Source organism: Aspergillus brasiliensis (genome assembly GCF_001889945.1).
Source record: "Aspergillus brasiliensis CBS 101740 unplaced genomic scaffold ASPBRscaffold_26, whole genome shotgun sequence".
Taxonomy (NCBI): Eukaryota; Fungi; Ascomycota; class Eurotiomycetes; order Eurotiales; family Aspergillaceae; genus Aspergillus; species Aspergillus brasiliensis.
The window spans coordinates 1,313-18,324 of NW_027137467.1; the positions used below are offsets into that span (position 1 = coordinate 1,313).

A 17,012-nucleotide genomic window follows, 5' to 3' on the forward strand; every position below is an offset into this window, starting at 1 on the left:
CAGTGGGTATAGAAGAACTTGGACGGGATATCATAGAACCAACCATCAGTGTGCGGACTGTGTATTTCAGCCGTTGTGGAGTATGGCTTCCCTGATAGAAGTACCGCATTTGAGGCCTTATGAAGCATGGATATTGATCATGACGAGGTCACAATAGGATATAAATATCACCCGTATAGTATCTGTTGACTAAAGATGTTAACTGCGAAATATCAAAGCAACAATGTCGCATCTACTCGAACCTATAACACTCGGCGGCTCTATCCCGCTGCGCAACCGCGTCTGCATGGGTGCCCTCACGCGCAATCGATGCATCGACAACAGCAAACCCACCGAGGCAACTGTCCGGTACTATGCTGAGCGCGCGCAAGACGGCGTCGGCCTGATTGTCGTGGAGGGGACCATGATCTCTCCTCATGGAGCTGAGTGGCCGCACGTGCCCATGCTGTTCGATCAAAGTCATGTAGAAGCGTGGAAAAAGGTCACTGACGCGGTACATCGCCTTGGGGGAAAGATCTTCTTCCAGCCTTGGCATGCTGGTATGGTTTCCATATCATTTCTGTTTCTGTTGCTGACTTGATTATACCCTATGTAGGTCGCATCCAGAATGATAATATGCCCATGCTGAAAGACAGCGGCTATCCGGTGTTGGCTCCCTCTGCCATCAAGGCGAGGGGTGGGAAGTATAGAACACTTCCAGGTCTTCCTGTATGTTTATCGGAGAGTGTGCTGCCTGTCCGCTTCTATGTCCTAGTAATGTGCCTTCTGCTTACTGTCTCCGTTAGGGCCATACCGAGAAAGTTGTGGAGATCGAAGACCACGGGATGATACTTGAGCAGTACCGACACTCCGTCAAACTGGCAAAGGAGGCTGGCTTTGATGGAGTCGAGCTTCTTGCTCAGGGGTATGTCCATCACAATCGTCCTTATATGTCTGAGACTAATATATGTGCATAGGGGCTACCTGCTACATAGCTACTTGTGCTCGTAAGTCGCATTTTGGATGTCTGATACATGAAAGAGCTATCTTTAACACTGACACAATAGGCACTCGAACCAACGGAAAGACCACTACGGCGGCTCAGTAGAGAACCGCTGCCGTTTCCCTCTTGAAGTGTTAGACGCCATCATCAACGAATGGGGTCCAGGCGCGGTCGGGATCAAGATCTGCCCCACAGATGATTATAATGATAGCATGGTTTCGTTTAGGGAGCTTTCAGAGACATATGATTATCTCATCCGCCAGCTTGTGTCGCGTGACTTGGGATACGTCAATATATCTCGGCGAGGATGCGACCTCGGTAGGTCACAAGATGAGTCCTGGACGCCCAGTCCTAGACCAAAGGGATATGAATTACCGGAGGGCTACGATCCCGTGAAGCATTTTGGCCCACTGATCAAGTTTCCGGGCAGTAAGACTAAGCTCATGGCTAATCATGAGTATACTGTTGAGGAAGCGAACCAGCTTGTGAGAGATGGTCAGCTTGATATGGTAACCTTTGGGCGGCCCTTTATCCATAATCCGGTAAGTTATTGGCACCGTCTTTGCAGCAAGTCTATCTTATGATACAGGAGATTAACATACCGAGGTAGGACGTGATTAACCGAATCAGGAATGGAATCCCGTTCGCTGGGAACGATCGAGGTGGCTTTGTGAATTACGGGCCTTATAAGTGTCCGGACGAGAACTATAACGACTGGCCACATGCGACTATTTAGCAGTCTACTAGTTGAGTGTTGGGAGAGGTGCAGACGCTTCTGCGAGCTGTGTTTAGAATCTTGAGGCACCACACAATATATAGACGACCTGATCCTAGGAACAATAGATGCGTTCACTTGGATAATAAATAAGTAGCCAGCTATTAGCGGCCTTGTTTGTCATTGTAAATTTTTCTATTATGCGTAGGGCTGTGGTGATATCGCCACGCGGCATGCCCACTCGGGAGGATTACTAGATATGTCTCCGAGTACTTTACCAGCTTAGGGCACTCATGTCAAGGCATCCGTCTTCCTTCTCGGACCAGGTCTCAATGAAGGAGAAGTATTGAACCTTCTATAGTCACAGAAATATGAAGATGCTGGTTTGGAGAGAATCCGCTACTGGCATAGCTGACCCGCTGTGGATATATATTTCCAGTCTAGCACTAATAGTAGTAGTACTAGTGTTCCCACAACAAGTCGTAAGTAGTACTATATCTTCATACAACTCGTCTCGTACAGTGACTAAAGGTACATTTACTTATACCACTTGAACCAAAATTAAACGTGCTGTGGGTGGGAATTGATCGTTGAAGAATTACCGCAAACATCGAGATGCCAGTAATGCGATGGCCATCGGCTGACCTCCGATCTACTAACAACTGACGTCGACCTACAGGTAGCTGATGAGCGACTAACTACATCTGACTACGGATAGAAGACGACAAAATGATTTGGAAAGCGCTCTCTGCGACCTCGCAGTACCCCCGATGGTAGATAAGGGTATATAGACCCATTCTATAGCTGGGTCTCAAGACTTGTCTTCAGGTCGATCAACCCCGCACTTTGTTGCTTGTACATGGGGAAATCAAGAAAATGTATGTCACGCCGCCGCGTGTATCCCAGCGGAAGTGTGCCGATCATGCAAGGCGTCGGAGAAATATCCTGGTTGACGTGAGGAGGTGAATATCCGGGGTCTGGGGTAAAACAGGATGATCTGTGAAACAGTTCTCTCTGGGGGGCTGAAAGAATGGTTTTTTCTTCCGTCTACGATAAATGTCGAAGTGCTCGATAGGACTACTGGCGACATGAACAAACCCCAGGGCCAAGTGCTCTGCGTATTGATGACCGTAACATGCGGTATCTCATACCTGCTCTATGGCTATGACCAGGGATTCATGTCCGGCGTGCTGTATGCTGTTACCATCTACTTCAAGGTAAGATGCTGACTGAGTGCAGACTGGCTCAAGACTTCCTCGAAACAATGGACCAGCCATCGACTTTCATGCAAGGACTGCTATCCAGTCTGTACACCCTGGGGTGCTTTTTCGGCTGCGTCAGCAGTATATCATTCAGCGAGAAGATTGGTCGTAAGAAACCTATCCTGATCGGCACCACCCTGATATCTATCGGCGCGGTCATCCAGACAGCTGCATACTCCCCAGCTCAATTTATCGTCGGGCGCATCGTGGCTGGGATGGGAACCGGACTGAACACGTCCGTGATCCCGGTATGGCAGGCCGAGACGCTTCCGGCGAGGAAGCGAGAGCGCTTTGGTGCTATTCAGTATGTGCTGGTTTGCACAGGGACCACCATTAGCTACTGGATGGCGTATGCGTTGTCCTACTCGGCAAATAGTGTCTTTCAATGGCGGTTCCTGGTCGCAGCTCAGCTGTTGTTTGCGGTGCTGATAATGTTGCTTGGTGAGTACTATCATTTGAAGATTCGAACTCTCCAGACCACAGCTTATATCTGTCCAGTCCCGTTGATGCCAGAGTCCCCGAGATGGCACTTTGTGCACGGCTTCCGAGACAAAGCCCTCTGTACACTGATGAGAATGCATGGGACATCCGATGAACAGCAAAGCGAAGTCCAAGCAGAGGTCCATTTAATCCAGCAGGCTGTAGAGCTGGAAGCCAGGCATGGTGCGACCAGATGGGTGGATCTATTCAGAAATGAGCCACGTACCCAAAACTTCCGACGTCTCATGCTAGGGTGGTGGTAAGTGTTGCTTATCGGACATTGTAGGATGCTCTGGCTAATAGATGCATCACATGCAGGCTGATGTTCATGGTGATGTGGTCCGGCGTCTGCAGCATCGGCTACTACATTTCATACCTCTTCGAAGTGTCCGTGGGTCTCAGCCACAACTTGTCCCTGCTGCTGTCCGGGTTCAACGGTCTCTGGTATCTCATTTCAGCATTCATCCCGTTCTTTGTGATCAATCATCTCGGCAAGCGGCGGTGTATGATGATTAGCGCGGCCGGTATGGGCTGCTGCTTCCTGACCATGGCACTAACCATCCGGTCGGGCACGTTTGCAGCCTCGATTATCTGCATCGTCGCCTTCTTCCTGTACTACACCTTCTTCGCACTGGGATACCTGGCCATCCCCTGGTTGTACAATGCGGAGATCATGCCGCTGCACCTGCGATCCCAGGGGACTGCGCTCACGACATCCTCGAACTGGATCTGGAACTTTGCCACCGTCATGATGACTCCCTCGCTGATGAGCCAGCAGGGATGGAAGGGGTACCTGGTATTTACGGTGTTTAATTTCTGCTTTGTGCCGGCAATCCATCTGCTGTATCCGGAAACGACCGGCCGGCGGCTCGAGGAGATCGACGCGATATTCGACGGGACTTCGGTTTTGGTGGCCCGGACGGAGTGGGCCGACAAAGGCCGGTTCGACGGCAACCCGCTGGAAGGAGTCATCCAGGGGCTAGAACCTTCGCAGAAGGAAATACGACACCACGTGGAGTACGTCAGCTCAAACTCGGAGAATTGTTAGCAGTACGGCATGAGCATGGAGACTTTCCTTCATCTTTTTAACTAATTTGGGCATCTGTCGGCTCATGTGGAGGTTGTGCATTTTATCTGTTGATACTTGAGAATGCAGACAGGAAAGGATTACCACTTGCAGCGTCATTGTGCAGACCTAAGACTACTCCGTATACTCCGTAATGTCCTGTTAACTCCGTGAAACCTGCTAAAATCCGACATAGGCCCCAATGATAACTGGATTGATTGCTAATTCAGGGTTAAAGCAGATCCACCCCGTTGGTTGGCAGCGTTTGGTCGACCCACAGTCGGTGAAACGGGATTCCTAATCCCGATGCCTGGAAATAGATCAACCATCAAACCAAGTGACTAAGAGTCATAAGCCTTTCAGCCCCTCGGGGCAACCAAAAGGAACCAGCGAGTGGAGAGGCTTTCCTGGGATGTGCCTGAAATGTTGAACCAGGCATTAACTGGAGCCGGTCGGTCCCTCAAAGCCGAATGCCGATGGGGTTCCCGCCGGCTAAGCTTGTGCCCGCATTTCGACATAAAAATTTTCTTATGCTCCATCTTGCACTGCGGGAGCCAATGATTTGGTATTATAGTGTGTTGCTTCTGGTCTCGGAGGTGATGACTTCCGACTACATCAAAATTCTGTCACCGAATTCGCCGTGGGTGTGGAGCTCGGAGAGATTCGACAGGCTCCACTCGTCACTCTGAGGGATAGGATATCAAGGGGCGTGGTCGCTGCTTTGTAGAGGGAAGGGTTTGACATATGTACTATTAATCTTCACTTTAACTATATACGCCCGTGTCGTCGTGGCTTATAATTTGCTTCTTGTCTCTTCGTTCTATCATCATAGCAATTATTTCCGCTGAAAGCGTGTAATTCTCTAATCATGGATCCGTCCCACCGGGATGGAGCAGATGAGAATGATCTCAGTCTGCAACTAACCAAGACCCAAACGGCATCCAGTGTGGTCACCAACGAGCAACGTCGTGCCCTGACCAACATCGCTTCCGAGTTACACAACGAGTCGCTGGCCGCTGTGATCACCAACGAGAAGGCTTTAGATCCAAGCCACCCCCAGTTCGATCCGTATCAATGGGCAAAAGTCACCATCCGGGCCTTGGACGCCGAGGATATCGATGCCCGTCAACAGGGTATCCTGTTCGAGGATCTTTCAGTCCATGGATCGGGCTCGTCGCTTCACCTGCAGCAGACGGTGCTGTCTACCCTCCTGAGCCCCTTCACCCTGGCTGCCTCGGCATTCCGCAGCAAGAAAAGCACTCGTCGCACGATCTTACACAGCCATGATGGTCTGTTGGAGAGTGGAGAACTGCTGCTGGTCCTGGGCAGACCGGGTAGCGGATGCTCTACCTTTCTCAAGACCATCAGTGGACACCTCCACGGACTCGACTTGGACCCCCAGAGTAACATCCAGTACAAAGGCATTGAATTCCAGCAGATGATCAAGGAATACCGCGGTGAAGTCCTGTACAACCAAGAAGTCGACAAGCACTTTCCTCATCTCACCGTTGGCGAGACCCTCGAGTTCGCGGCTCACGCACGAGCACCACACAACCGGATCGGTGGTATGAGTCGGGCGGAGTACGTCAAGACGAGGGTGCAGGTTATTATGGCATTCTTCGGTCTTTCGCATACATACAACACGAAAGTGGGCAATGATTTCATTCGTGGTGTCAGTGGTGGTGAACGGAAGCGAGTGAGGTAAGTTTCTTTGTGATCTGTGACGGTGATATGGCTTACGAACCTTTCTAGTATTGCTGAGATGGCTTTATCGCATGCTCCTATCGGTGCCTGGGATAACAGTACACGCGGTCTCGATGCTGCCATGGCCCTCGAATTCGTCCAAGCTCTTCGTCTCTCTTCCGATCTCGTCGGCTCCTGCCATGCTGTTGCCGCGTACCAGACCTCCGAGTCGATGTATCAGCTGTTCGACCAGGTGGTGGTTATGTACGAAGGTAGACAGATCTACTATGGCCCACAGCAAGAGGCAGTCCAGTACTTTGAGGAAATGGGCTGGGAACGACCCCTGAAACAGATCTCCCCTGACTTCTTGACGTCCATCACCAATCCTCGGGAGAGAATCGCTCGGAAAGACATGGCCGACAAAGTTCCCCGGACACCAGCTGAATTTGAGGCTTACTGGAAGAAGAGCCCCCAATACCAAGCTCTCAAAGCCAAGATGCAGAGCTATAAGGCTAGATACGCCCCTGGCGTCGAACTAGAGAAGCGATTCGGCGAGAGCAAGCAGGCACAGCAGGCGAAACACGTTCGGCCTAAGAGTCCTTATCTCCTCTCCATTCCCATGCAGATCCGGATATGCCTCCGACGAGCGTACCAAAGGACACGAAATGACCTTCCCACTACCTTGATTACTGTTTTCGTTCAAGTCGCACTGGCGTTGATTATCGGCTCGATCTTCTACAACACCCCCGCCGCGACGGCTGGCTTCTTCCAAAGGGGAGCTACGCTCTACTTCTCGGTTCTGATGAACGCCCTGATTACTATTAATGAGATTATGTCACTCTACGCACAACGCCCTATCGTCGAGAAGCAGGCTGGCTATGCCTTCGTGCATCCGTTTGCTGAAGCTCTTGCATCAATCATCCTTGACTTCCCCATCAAGCTCTTCAGATGTATTTGCTTCAGTATCATCCTCTACTTCATGGCGAATCTCCGTCGCGAGCCTTCTCAGTTTTTTATATACATCCTATTCCTCATAACGACGATCGTCACGATGTCCGGCGTCTTCCGAAGTCTCGGTTCCGCCACTAAGAGCATTGGACAGGCTATGGCGCTGGCAGGTATCTGTGTTATCTGTATGGTGGTCTACACAGGTTTTACCCTGCCTCAACCGTACATGCATCCCTGGTTCAGCTGGATTAGATGGATCAATCCTATCTTCTACTCGTTCGAAGGCTTGGTGGCAAATGAATTTCACGGACGGAACTTTGAGTGCTCGGAGTTCATCCCCAACTATGCCAGTCTTAGCGGAGACTCCTTCATCTGCTCTGCTGTGGGCGCTGTTGCCGGAGCACGAACCGTCTCGGGAGATCAGTTCATTTCTCTAAACTATGAATACACCTATCATCACATCTGGCGGAACTACGGAATTCTGATCGCCTTCCTGGTGTTCTTTAATGGGCTCTACCTCACCATTACTGAGCTCTCTCCCGGCGCGAAGCCCACAGCTGAGGCATTGGTATTCCGTCCTGGACATGTCCCCGCCAATCTTCAGAATGATGAAGAGACTGGCGTTGAATCTGTGCAAGCTGTGACCGAAGGTGCAGGGGAGTCTGACCTTGGGGTAGCTGAAATCCCGGAACAAAAGGAGATTTTTACCTGGAAAAACCTGTCGTATGATATCCCAGTGAAGGAGGGAACACGCAGGCTTCTCGATGAAGTCAGCGGGTTTGTCAAGCCGGGAACGTTGACGGCTCTTATGGTATGTCTGCTCTCACCATGCATGAAGACTCTTACTAATTGTTTCATAGGGAGTCAGTGGAGCTGGTAAAACCACGCTACTTGACGTCTTGGCACAGAGGGCTTCCCTTGGAGTCATCACCGGCGAGCTATTCGTCAATGGAAAAGACCTGAACGCCAGTTTCCCTCGCAAGGTGGGCTACGTGCAACAACAAGACATGCATTTGGCGCAATCAACAGTCCGCGAAGCGCTTCGCTTCAGCGCTGTTCTGCGGCAGCCCAAGTCTGTTCCCCTGCCGGAGAAATACGCCTACGTTGAAGAAGTGATCAAGATGCTGGACATGGAAGACTTCGCCGAAGCCGTCGTTGGAATGCCTGGAAATGGTCTGAACGTGTGCCAGAGAAAGCTTCTGAGTATTGGTGTTGAACTTGCAGCCAAGCCAGAGTTGCTCATCTTCTTGGATGAGCCTACTAGTGGTCTGGACTCTCAGAGTGCCTGGGCTATTTGTACCTTCATGAGGAAGCTTGCGCACCACGGACAGGCTGTGTTGGCTACGATTCACCAGCCTAGCGCTCTGCTCTTTGAACACTTTGACCGGCTGCTGTTCCTGGCCAAGGGAGGAAAGACGGTGTATTTCGGTGATATTGGACAGCAGTCCCAGACGCTGCTGCATTATTTCCAGAGCAATGGCGCCCGTCGTTGCGAACCTACTGAAAATGTGAGTTCACCCTACGCCCCCTTTGGAGTATCGAAACTGACCGTCTAGCCTGCTGAATATATGCTGGACATCATCGGCGCTGGTGCTTCCGGAAAGTCGACCATCGACTGGGTCCAAACCTGGAAGGACAGCCCCGAACGTAAAGAGCTGCATGCTGAACTGGACCGCATCTGCCAAAAGGGCGCATCACTCCCATCTCGCGATGAAAGTGTCGCCGAGTTTGCCATGCCTCTGACCAGCCAGTTCTACTACGTGACGCAACGTGTGTTCCAGCAGTACTACCGTCAGCCGGAATACGTCCTGGCCAAATTCGTTCTTGGAATCGTGTCTGGTCTCTTCATCGGTTTCTCGTTCTGGAAGTCGGATAATTCCCAGCAAGGCTTTCAGAACGTTCTGTTCAGCTTGTTCCTGCTGTGTACCATCTTTACCACCTTGGTTAACCAGTAAGTTCGACTTCATCCTTACAAATAACCTCACACTGACTCTCCTAGAATCATGCCCCACTTCGTCGCCAACCGCGCTCTCTACGAAGTCCGAGAAAGACCATCCAAGGTCTACTCCTGGAAAATCTTCATCATCGCTCAAATGCTCGCCGAAATCCCCTGGCACATCCTGCTCGCCATCTGCGCCTGGGCCTCCTTCTACTTCGCCGTCTTCGGAGCAGACCAATCCTCGGACCGCATGGGTCTGATCCTACTCTTCGTCATCCAGTTCTATATCTTCGCCTCCAGTTTCGCCCAGTTCATCATTAGCTCCCTCCCCGACCCCGCTCTGGGCGGTATGCTCGCCGTCTTCATGTTCGGTCTGTCCCTGATCTTCAACGGTGTCATGCAGCCCCCATCCGCCCTGCCTGGATTCTGGATCTTCATGTGGCGTGTCTCCCCGCTGTCATACTACATTGCCGGTATCTCCAGTACCGCCCTGCACGGCCGTCCGATCGTCTGCTCGGACAGCGAGCTGAGCGTGTTCAATCCCCCGTCTGGTCAGACGTGCGGTGAATATCTCGCTGATTATCTGACTACCGCTACGGGGAGATTGTATAATGCTAATGCGACGGAAAGCTGCGAGTATTGCTCGCTCCGCTCGGCGGATCAGTATCTGGCCGGTCGTGAGATCAGCTGGGATGATCGGTGGAGAGATTATGGTATTTTCTGGGCTTATTTTGTTTTCAACATCTTTGCGGCTATTGTGTTTTATTATCTGTTCCGCGTGAGGCCGTATAACAAGAAGACGAAGGCCAAGAGGGCCTGAAGTGGGTGCGTTGGGTTAATATTTTATCTTGGGCATAGCATATAGATGGTTAGATAGACTAGACTTGCATAGCATTATATATCACATTAATATCATTCTGATGCCTTTCGGTACTTCCTACTAAGATAATAATGTTAGAAATGAGTTAATTACAACCATTGTGAAGTGATAACTGCCATAGACCTGTGAATTCGGTAGCCGGTTACCCTATATCCTCTATATACTAAGAAGCCCTATCGTCCCGGCGATGTGAACCCATGAACAAACGATGCGATACCCGCTCACAAGTAACACGGTCTTTAGTCTAATCAAGCCATATTCCATGATACCAGTGCACGTCGCTACCTGGAGGTAATGTAGCTGACAGAGTCACTCTGTTTAGATTCACCTTCTTATCAGTGTCTATATAAGAAGCTTCTCACCCCTTTCTTTCCTCTTCTTCCTCCTTTTCTTGTATTGAACCCAGAGGGAGTCCTTACTTATATATCACATTAATCTATATACTGAACTCCAACTAACCTTCAATCTTACGCGTTCCTAAAGAGAAACAAAGAAACATCTTGTCTCACGGACGGTATCACAAAGGACGGATCGCCTTGATTATAGTCATACAACTGTATGACACCTATAATCCATCGATCTATCCTATCCTCAAAAGACAACCTTGCCACCTGAAACCGGTCATAAAGCAATCACATGCCGTATCACAGCAGAGAACAATTTTCTTTTTTGTGTCCTGCACAAAGATACCTATCTCATTGGCTTTATATCCATCTCACTGTATATTTATATATACTGGGATAGTGCTCGCATTAGCCTCGTGAAGACGAGAAAGAATCAAGCTCGGGGTTTGGTATACGGGATATATATATAGTATCCAAATATGGGATACGCGATTGAAGTGACAGAACAAGGCAAAGCTCCTTATGTTCCCGAGCTGAATCATAGATGAAAGCATTTTCGGAAAAAGAGGATGGCTTGTCGTTACTTTGTCTCCTTAACTGTCTTTTCTAATGATGGAAATGGACCAGTCATGAGAATCACGGAGTAAGTTAACTCACATACATGAATAACTCGGGGAGCTTTCGAATGTCAATACTAATATTTACACCTTCTATAGACACGCGCTTCTTTATCCCCTGCCGAGAATCTATTATATATATAACTTGAAGCCAAGGAGGATACGCTTCGGCATAATCCATCTCACAACTGGATATTAACGCTGCACGGGTTAATTCTTATAAGATATCTCGAGAAACGGGCGACTAAGGAGCCGTTTCTGCACAACCGATACGGGGATATCAAGTGGGTGGTTTCTGACAATCACTACGGAGTACATGGACGGTACTTGACCATTCCAAAAGCATAATGGTGGATAATCTCTACTAAAGACTTTCGATGGAATCCCGGCAATTGACATTGCCAAACCGCTCTAGCAGCTTGTGCAGAATTCCATTGAGCTCACAACTTTAATGGAAGAGGATGACAACAACATCTATCTTTCCTGCGGTCGAGCTATCTGACCAATTTGTATCTCGGGTCACTGCCGGTGTGATTCATCCAGTTCCATCAAGGACATGATCAACTGTGGGTGGCTATGGCAGACGCTTCATGCAGCTAGCATCGGTTGATCTTCGTCTTATTATCCTGCTACCCAGATACGCTTAGTATCTGTCTATCCGCACACTCTCCAAGATATCATATTACTTGGCATCCCGGACAGATAGTCGAGGGTATTAGACTCATCATCGTGGTCGTGTGCCAGATCAAAGGATACTTTATTGACCTCTTCGCCACTGGGAAATACCTCTTTAACATACTGCCTTAAGACTTTGTATTAGCAATGCAAGGACAAAGAGAGTCTCCTTCTCGGCACAAAGAAGAGAAGACATGTCGCTCTCTCCCTACAGGCGTTCAGAACAAGCATTGTGAAGAGTTCCATTGGATCTCGTGTTAATTCTTATTATCTCGTTGAACTACTGAAATTACAGCTTGGTATACCTCAAATTGGCCAGTGGAACGGGTCCCGAAAGGTATAAACCCTTGTTACTGAAATAATGGACGATTTCCTCGGAGCATGTGCAACTATTGAGGCAGAAGCTGCGTTAATCCTGTCATCGGTGATTATCTACATACTCCATAAAACCATCTTCCATTATTCATAGGAAGTACCAACCGTCAGGCTATCTGGATATTCTCCGGAGTGCAAAGAACACCTTGCTTATTTGAGAGAATATCTCATTTATCTTTGATCATCCCGAGCCAGTCTCATTACAACCAGCTACGACGGACATACCTCCTCTGTCCTTCCTAACGACTTTGGACTCGATTCAATAAGTTTCGACCTACTACCCAGGAAGCAACTCACCTTCTGAATGAACGATTCAAACAGATCCTCACTGATGGGGCTTCACTTTACACTGTCGATAATTTATCTTATCTCAACAGTGATACTCTAGCTACTAGAAGACGGGTATCTATGAATAATATCCATAATATACAGAATACGTGGAAGAGGGAATGCGGCCACTAGAGCCCAGATTATCCAACTCTGTCGCAATGCCTCATCTGTTTAACCACCGTAGATGTTCTCAAGATCTGCTGGCGCGTTATACAAGAAGAGCACTGGACACAGCGTTCTACCCCTGCATTCGGTGGTCCCTGGAAACAAGCACGATGGTTTGAATCACTTTCGCGAAGGTCAAGTCGTTCGCAAGTGCAGACAACTCCCGCATCAGGTTGCACAGATTGTGTTTCGGCATGATCAAGAAACTAAAGTCCCTCGCTTTATTGCCATCCATCGGGTTGAAAGTAATGATCATAAAGGATCATTTCGCATTCTGAGTACAGGCGGCAAATTCAAGCAAGCACATATGCTCTTCGCTCCAGCACAGATACCTTTCCCAGGAATACTCGTTCATACCGGCATATCAGGTATCGGGTGTGTAACACAATATCGACAGATGAAGACATAACAGAATAGATCTATGTCTATATCAACTGGTACTCACGATACTTAATCGAAGGTACCTCGCGTCGACAGAATCAAATGGTGCTTCAATTCCTGCCATACTTCCCTCTCTAGTCCACTATATGGATAGCCAAAGGAAAAGCCGCTTTGCCTTGATATCAGACTGACGAACCACACCGTCTAATATTAGTGGCGTATGACCATGGAGTCCTGGTCTATGATATACATCTAGCAGCAACTTCGTATGGATAGGGCAATGGGGGATGTCTCTGATGCAGGTATGCAGCGTGTCTGCGTTGTGCTTCTTGTACATATTATTCCTTTCGAGATGAAACTTGTGGAAATTGTAGTTTCCGGAGGGGGCAGAGGGCTTGTCTATATCGATGAGAGCAGGATTATGTGCGGCATATTATTATTTATTTATACCTGCGATGAACATGGTAATATTGTAAGGAGTTGTCTGATGAATTTGGATATTGCATCGAGTCCTGACGAGATACCTCGTACTGGGAATATTTATTCCAGATGGAAAGCTGGAACTATTGTCAAGGAACATGCTCATAGGTGATGACGGTTTGATGTTTTGTCGCGCGGTGGAATGACACAGTTTCTACGACTATAGTATGGAGCAATCTTGAAGGTTTATTCTCGTGTGACACGGCTTTGATAGTATGTTGCCAGCTTATTTGTCTCTATGGAAAGATGAGGAGGGATGGTTTGAAATTGTGGACTGGCATTAGTGGAATGTAACCGGGCTGGTCGCTGATATTAACAACAACTCTGTATCATGCTATAATAATGAACTCCAGACCATCATGTCAATCTCATAGACTGGGTGAGCTTAAAGTTCATAAACTATCTTGTAGGCGGAGATCTTCCCATCCCTGTACTCTTGGAATCCGTCCGCCACCGCATCTAATCCCTTGAGCAGTTTCGGCGTGTTCGGCTTCAAGGTACCTTTCTCCAACCATCCGGGCAGCTTTTCGAACAGCTCGCTGGTGAGCTCGTGGTCCTCTTTTGAAGCCTAGGTTTTGACAAAAGGATTCAGTCAGCTTTCTTCCACAAACAGTTCACTTCACTGCGGGGCACATCATATGATCGGGATACGCACAGGCCACTTGAACTCTCCGTAGCTGTGATCTTTGAGAAATGCAGTCCAAACCAACACGTCTGTGACGCGCGTCCCTGGGACGACATTCTTCGTGTTAGCCCTTCCAGGGCGCACGGTGCACAGATTCCCCAGTCCTGGATGAAGCGCGCGCGAAGCCGTGGCAGAGGACGTCGCGTTGCCGATGGTATCAAAGACGTGGCTCAAACCTGGCGCCAGTCCCCGGATCTGCTCGGCAACATCCTTGTCTTTGTAGTCAAAGGCGTATTTGGCGCCAGAGGCGCAGACCAAGTCGAAATGCTTCGGGCTGCAGGTAGTGACTACTTCGAAGCCGCAGAGAGCGGCGAGTTGGATGGTGTAGAGGCCGACGCTTGCTGTGATGAGTCAGTGTTATAACTTTTGACTGGAAGTTATACGGATTCTTACAGCTACCACCCCATACTAGAAGCCTGGTGCCTTTGGCCTGGGTGCGATTCAGCGCAAGACAGCCTTTGGAGAATAAAGCGAGCCATGCTGTAGCTGCGGCTAGGGGAATAGTGCTGGCCTGTGCGCGTGAGACATCAATGTTGGCAGGAAGCTTGAATGAGATTCGCTCGTCTGCTAGGCAGTATTGGCTGTATGCGCCTAAACCTTTGACCTCTCCTAGATTGAAGCTTGTGTCAGTCTGTGGCCCGAGTAGTGAATGCAGTAATTACTCACCCCCCCAGACTAAGCCAGCAACGATATCGCCTTTGGCTAGTCGGGTAACCTCACTGCCTAGCTCAACAACCTCGCCGACAAAGTCACATCCCAGGACGGCACCGTCACCAAAGGCATTACTGTCAAAGGATTGCACTATAGTGTGTTAGTGGGTTGAATGTAGGACGGGATTTGTGGTGGACCAACCATCGGTCGGGTTTTGTGCCGCATGCGATACCTTGACCAGCACTTGATTTGAGGCTGGAGAAGGCAGGGGGATCTCTTCTTTGGACAGTTTTGGTTGACTATCTGTCACGCGGACAACGAGCGCTGTGTTTGGCGGGGTTGCCATTGTGGTGAGATCTCGGTGCGGGATATTGCTAGTTGGGAGGATGAACAATCGAAAAGCTCTGCCTGATCACCTCCAAGACGTGATCAAAGGTACTTTTGCACAATAACTACCTGGCCGTATTTATGAAGGAAGGGAGCAATGGTGAATGGCCTGACAGGCAACGTGGATGATTGATAAGCGCGCTAAAAGTGAAGCACATGCGGGGAACGGGATCCCCGCCTTATAAAGATTTCCCGAGTTACTCTTCCGTGGGTTCGCAGTTTCCTTTCGATCGGCCAAATCGCACTTTCTAGAATGACTATCGCAAATCGACATGTATACTCAGTTACTTCTTTGCATTAACGGCCGCAGGTAACTCCAAACGCATTCCTGCACTCCCACCGAGCTATGCGCCACCCCGTCCACCACGTCCAGCCGAGCCTCAATACCATCGGTCTGCCAACTGCTCTGCAACTGCTGGAGCGTCTCCGATCGTCCCTGATCCATCATCACCACCTCTCGCTTTCCCGTGTTTTCCTTTTCGCTGTCCTTTCTGGAAGCTTTCTCCGCTGCCATCCGTTGCGCCATCAATTTCTTTGCCCACTTCCAGAACTCCTCTCCACCATGAACCTTGACATCTTCGCTGCCAATAACTAGCTGGATCTGCACCTTTCTGATCAGATCCTTATTTACCCCTTTGCCAAATAATACTTGAACATTAGCTATTCCACTCGGCCACGCCAGTTGCTCATCTAGCATCGTCACCTTGCCCGGCGCACCGACACTCACGGCTGCCAATCGCTCCGGGTGCACGTAGAGAAACCGATGCGCAAATTGCCCTCCCCCAGAGAAGCCCGCCAGAAACACCTTCTCTGTGTTAATTCCAGGCCAGACTGTAGATACTTCATCTAGGATTGCCAGCAGTGCCAGGTCGGAGCGTAACGTCGCTGAGCGCAGCACCTTGTATGAATCCAAATCATTCGGTCCGTCCATGTTGGCGGGAAAAAGTGGGGCGAGGATGGCACACGGCGTGGATCCGGCAAAAAAGACCAGCTCAGGCCGGATGGAGCTGCTGCGACTAGTACCATGTATATTGACCAGCAAGGGCAGTCTGGCTTTGTCGTAGGGGCTTGTCTGAGAGGCGCGGTTGGGGTCCGGTTTGTAATGTGTGGGAGGGATGTAGAGGGTGTAGGACACGCGGGGTTCAGCTGCCAGAGTGCGCTGGGGAATGTGTCCAACGAGGAACGCGGACTTGAGGAATTGCGGCGGTACTTCCGGGGTAGTGAGAGGTACATTCATGATCGCGGTGTTGCAAATAATGGCTCAAGTGTGGTCGAACTATTATCTGGGTACTACAACACTGGTATATAATCTGACGGTCGGAAAGTACGGGATGCCGATATGCCGATAGTATTGTTGGGCCGTAAGCACTAACACAGATTCCTTCAACGATGAGAACAGCATATAGAACTGATAAAAGCTAGTAAAAAGCTTTAGCTAGATTTAACCAGAAATAAGATTGTACTTACGACGACGTTCAACGTTGAGAGGCTGCCGGGCCATAAGACGCATGCCCGATCTTGAGTAGTGGCGGGGACATGCGGAGAGCAGGTGGATCCAACAGAATTGCTCCACGCAAAAGCGTTGAGAATGTCTCCGTGTGGTCGAAGCTGAGTTCTTGTTTGGGTGAACGTTTCGGTCGGATGAAGCCTTTCATCAGGTAGACGATGACTGAAACTGCTGCTCAGATCCCAGCTTTTGACTACTCTTCCCGTACTATCGATCTAACGTTTCAATCTTTCAATCACTAACATTATCGTCCAAGTGTCAGCATGCGCTTTGAGGATCATAAAAGAAGTTGATGTAGCCATAATACTCACTGAAAGGCTGAGTACATCCACTGCGTCACTGTCGTTGTCATGTTGTTTGTGCTGCGACAACATTGGAGTCTATCGTATCCTCAGATCCAGACAGAATCGCGTATTTGGCTGGAAAATTCACGGCCAGACAGTCCCTGGACCTTCATATC

The 17,012-nt window shown here is 49.4% G+C and overlaps 5 protein-coding genes across 5 annotated transcripts; 3 read left to right on the top strand and 2 right to left on the bottom strand.

Annotated features, from left to right (window-relative positions):
- Window positions 1–223: 223 nt before the first annotated feature.
- ASPBRDRAFT_60145 (uncharacterized protein) lies at window positions 224–1,718 on the top strand (the record flags this gene model as incomplete). Its single annotated transcript, XM_067628174.1, has 6 exons — window positions 224–539; window positions 596–708; window positions 786–904; window positions 957–986; window positions 1,047–1,524; window positions 1,593–1,718. 6 exons carry the CDS (start codon window positions 224–226, stop codon window positions 1,716–1,718), a joined length of 1,182 nt encoding a protein of 393 aa, XP_067473136.1.
- Window positions 1,719–2,764: 1,046 nt separating this feature from the next.
- Window positions 2,765–4,617, top strand: ASPBRDRAFT_49355 (uncharacterized protein). Its single transcript, XM_067626318.1, has 4 exons — window positions 2,765–2,889; window positions 2,937–3,400; window positions 3,458–3,698; window positions 3,758–4,617. The coding sequence occupies exons 1-4, from the start codon at window positions 2,786–2,788 to the stop codon at window positions 4,485–4,487; spliced, it is 1,539 nt and encodes a 512-aa protein (XP_067473137.1). The 5' UTR covers window positions 2,765–2,785; the 3' UTR covers window positions 4,488–4,617.
- A 756-nt stretch (window positions 4,618–5,373) lies between these two features.
- Window positions 5,374–9,895, top strand: ASPBRDRAFT_201403 (uncharacterized protein; the record flags this gene model as incomplete). Its single annotated transcript, XM_067621546.1, has 5 exons — window positions 5,374–6,206; window positions 6,258–7,947; window positions 7,997–8,644; window positions 8,693–9,087; window positions 9,136–9,895. 5 exons carry the CDS (start codon window positions 5,374–5,376, stop codon window positions 9,893–9,895), a joined length of 4,326 nt encoding a protein of 1,441 aa, XP_067473138.1.
- A 3,766-nt stretch (window positions 9,896–13,661) lies between these two features.
- On the bottom strand, window positions 13,662–15,164 carry ASPBRDRAFT_435496 (zinc-binding alcohol dehydrogenase family protein). Its single transcript, XM_067625019.1, has 5 exons — window positions 14,860–15,164; window positions 14,674–14,808; window positions 14,401–14,616; window positions 13,978–14,348; window positions 13,662–13,890 (listed from the first exon to the last, which is right to left on the bottom strand). The coding sequence occupies exons 1-5, from the start codon at window positions 15,002–15,004 to the stop codon at window positions 13,708–13,710; spliced, it is 1,050 nt and encodes a 349-aa protein (XP_067473139.1). The 5' UTR covers window positions 15,005–15,164; the 3' UTR covers window positions 13,662–13,707.
- ASPBRDRAFT_435488 (uncharacterized protein) lies at window positions 15,165–16,505 on the bottom strand. The gene has a single exon (XM_067625017.1). It carries the CDS (start codon window positions 16,280–16,282, stop codon window positions 15,326–15,328), a length of 957 nt encoding a protein of 318 aa, XP_067473140.1. The 5' UTR covers window positions 16,283–16,505; the 3' UTR covers window positions 15,165–15,325.
- Between the last annotated feature and the right edge of the window lie 507 nt (window positions 16,506–17,012).

Coding starts and splice junctions, on each gene's coding strand:
- ASPBRDRAFT_435488 (XM_067625017.1), bottom strand. CDS start 16,282: ATGAATGTACCTCTCACTACCCCGGAAGTACCGCCGCAATTCCTCAAG.
- ASPBRDRAFT_49355 (XM_067626318.1), top strand. CDS start 2,786: ATGAACAAACCCCAGGGCCAAGTGCTCTGCGTATTGATGACCGTAACA. Junction 2,890..2,936: donor GGATTCATGTCCGGCGTGCT/GTATGCTGTTAC, acceptor GACTGAGTGCAG/ACTGGCTCAAGACTTCCTCG. Junction 3,699..3,757: donor CGTCTCATGCTAGGGTGGTG/GTAAGTGTTGCT, acceptor CATCACATGCAG/GCTGATGTTCATGGTGATGT.
- ASPBRDRAFT_435496 (XM_067625019.1), bottom strand. CDS start 15,004: ATGGCAACCCCGCCAAACACAGCGCTCGTTGTCCGCGTGACAGATAGT. Junction 14,809..14,859: donor GGCACAAAACCCGACCGATG/GTTGGTCCACCA, acceptor AACACACTATAG/TGCAATCCTTTGACAGTAAT. Junction 14,617..14,673: donor TGCTGGCTTAGTCTGGGGGG/GTGAGTAATTAC, acceptor GCTTCAATCTAG/GAGAGGTCAAAGGTTTAGGC.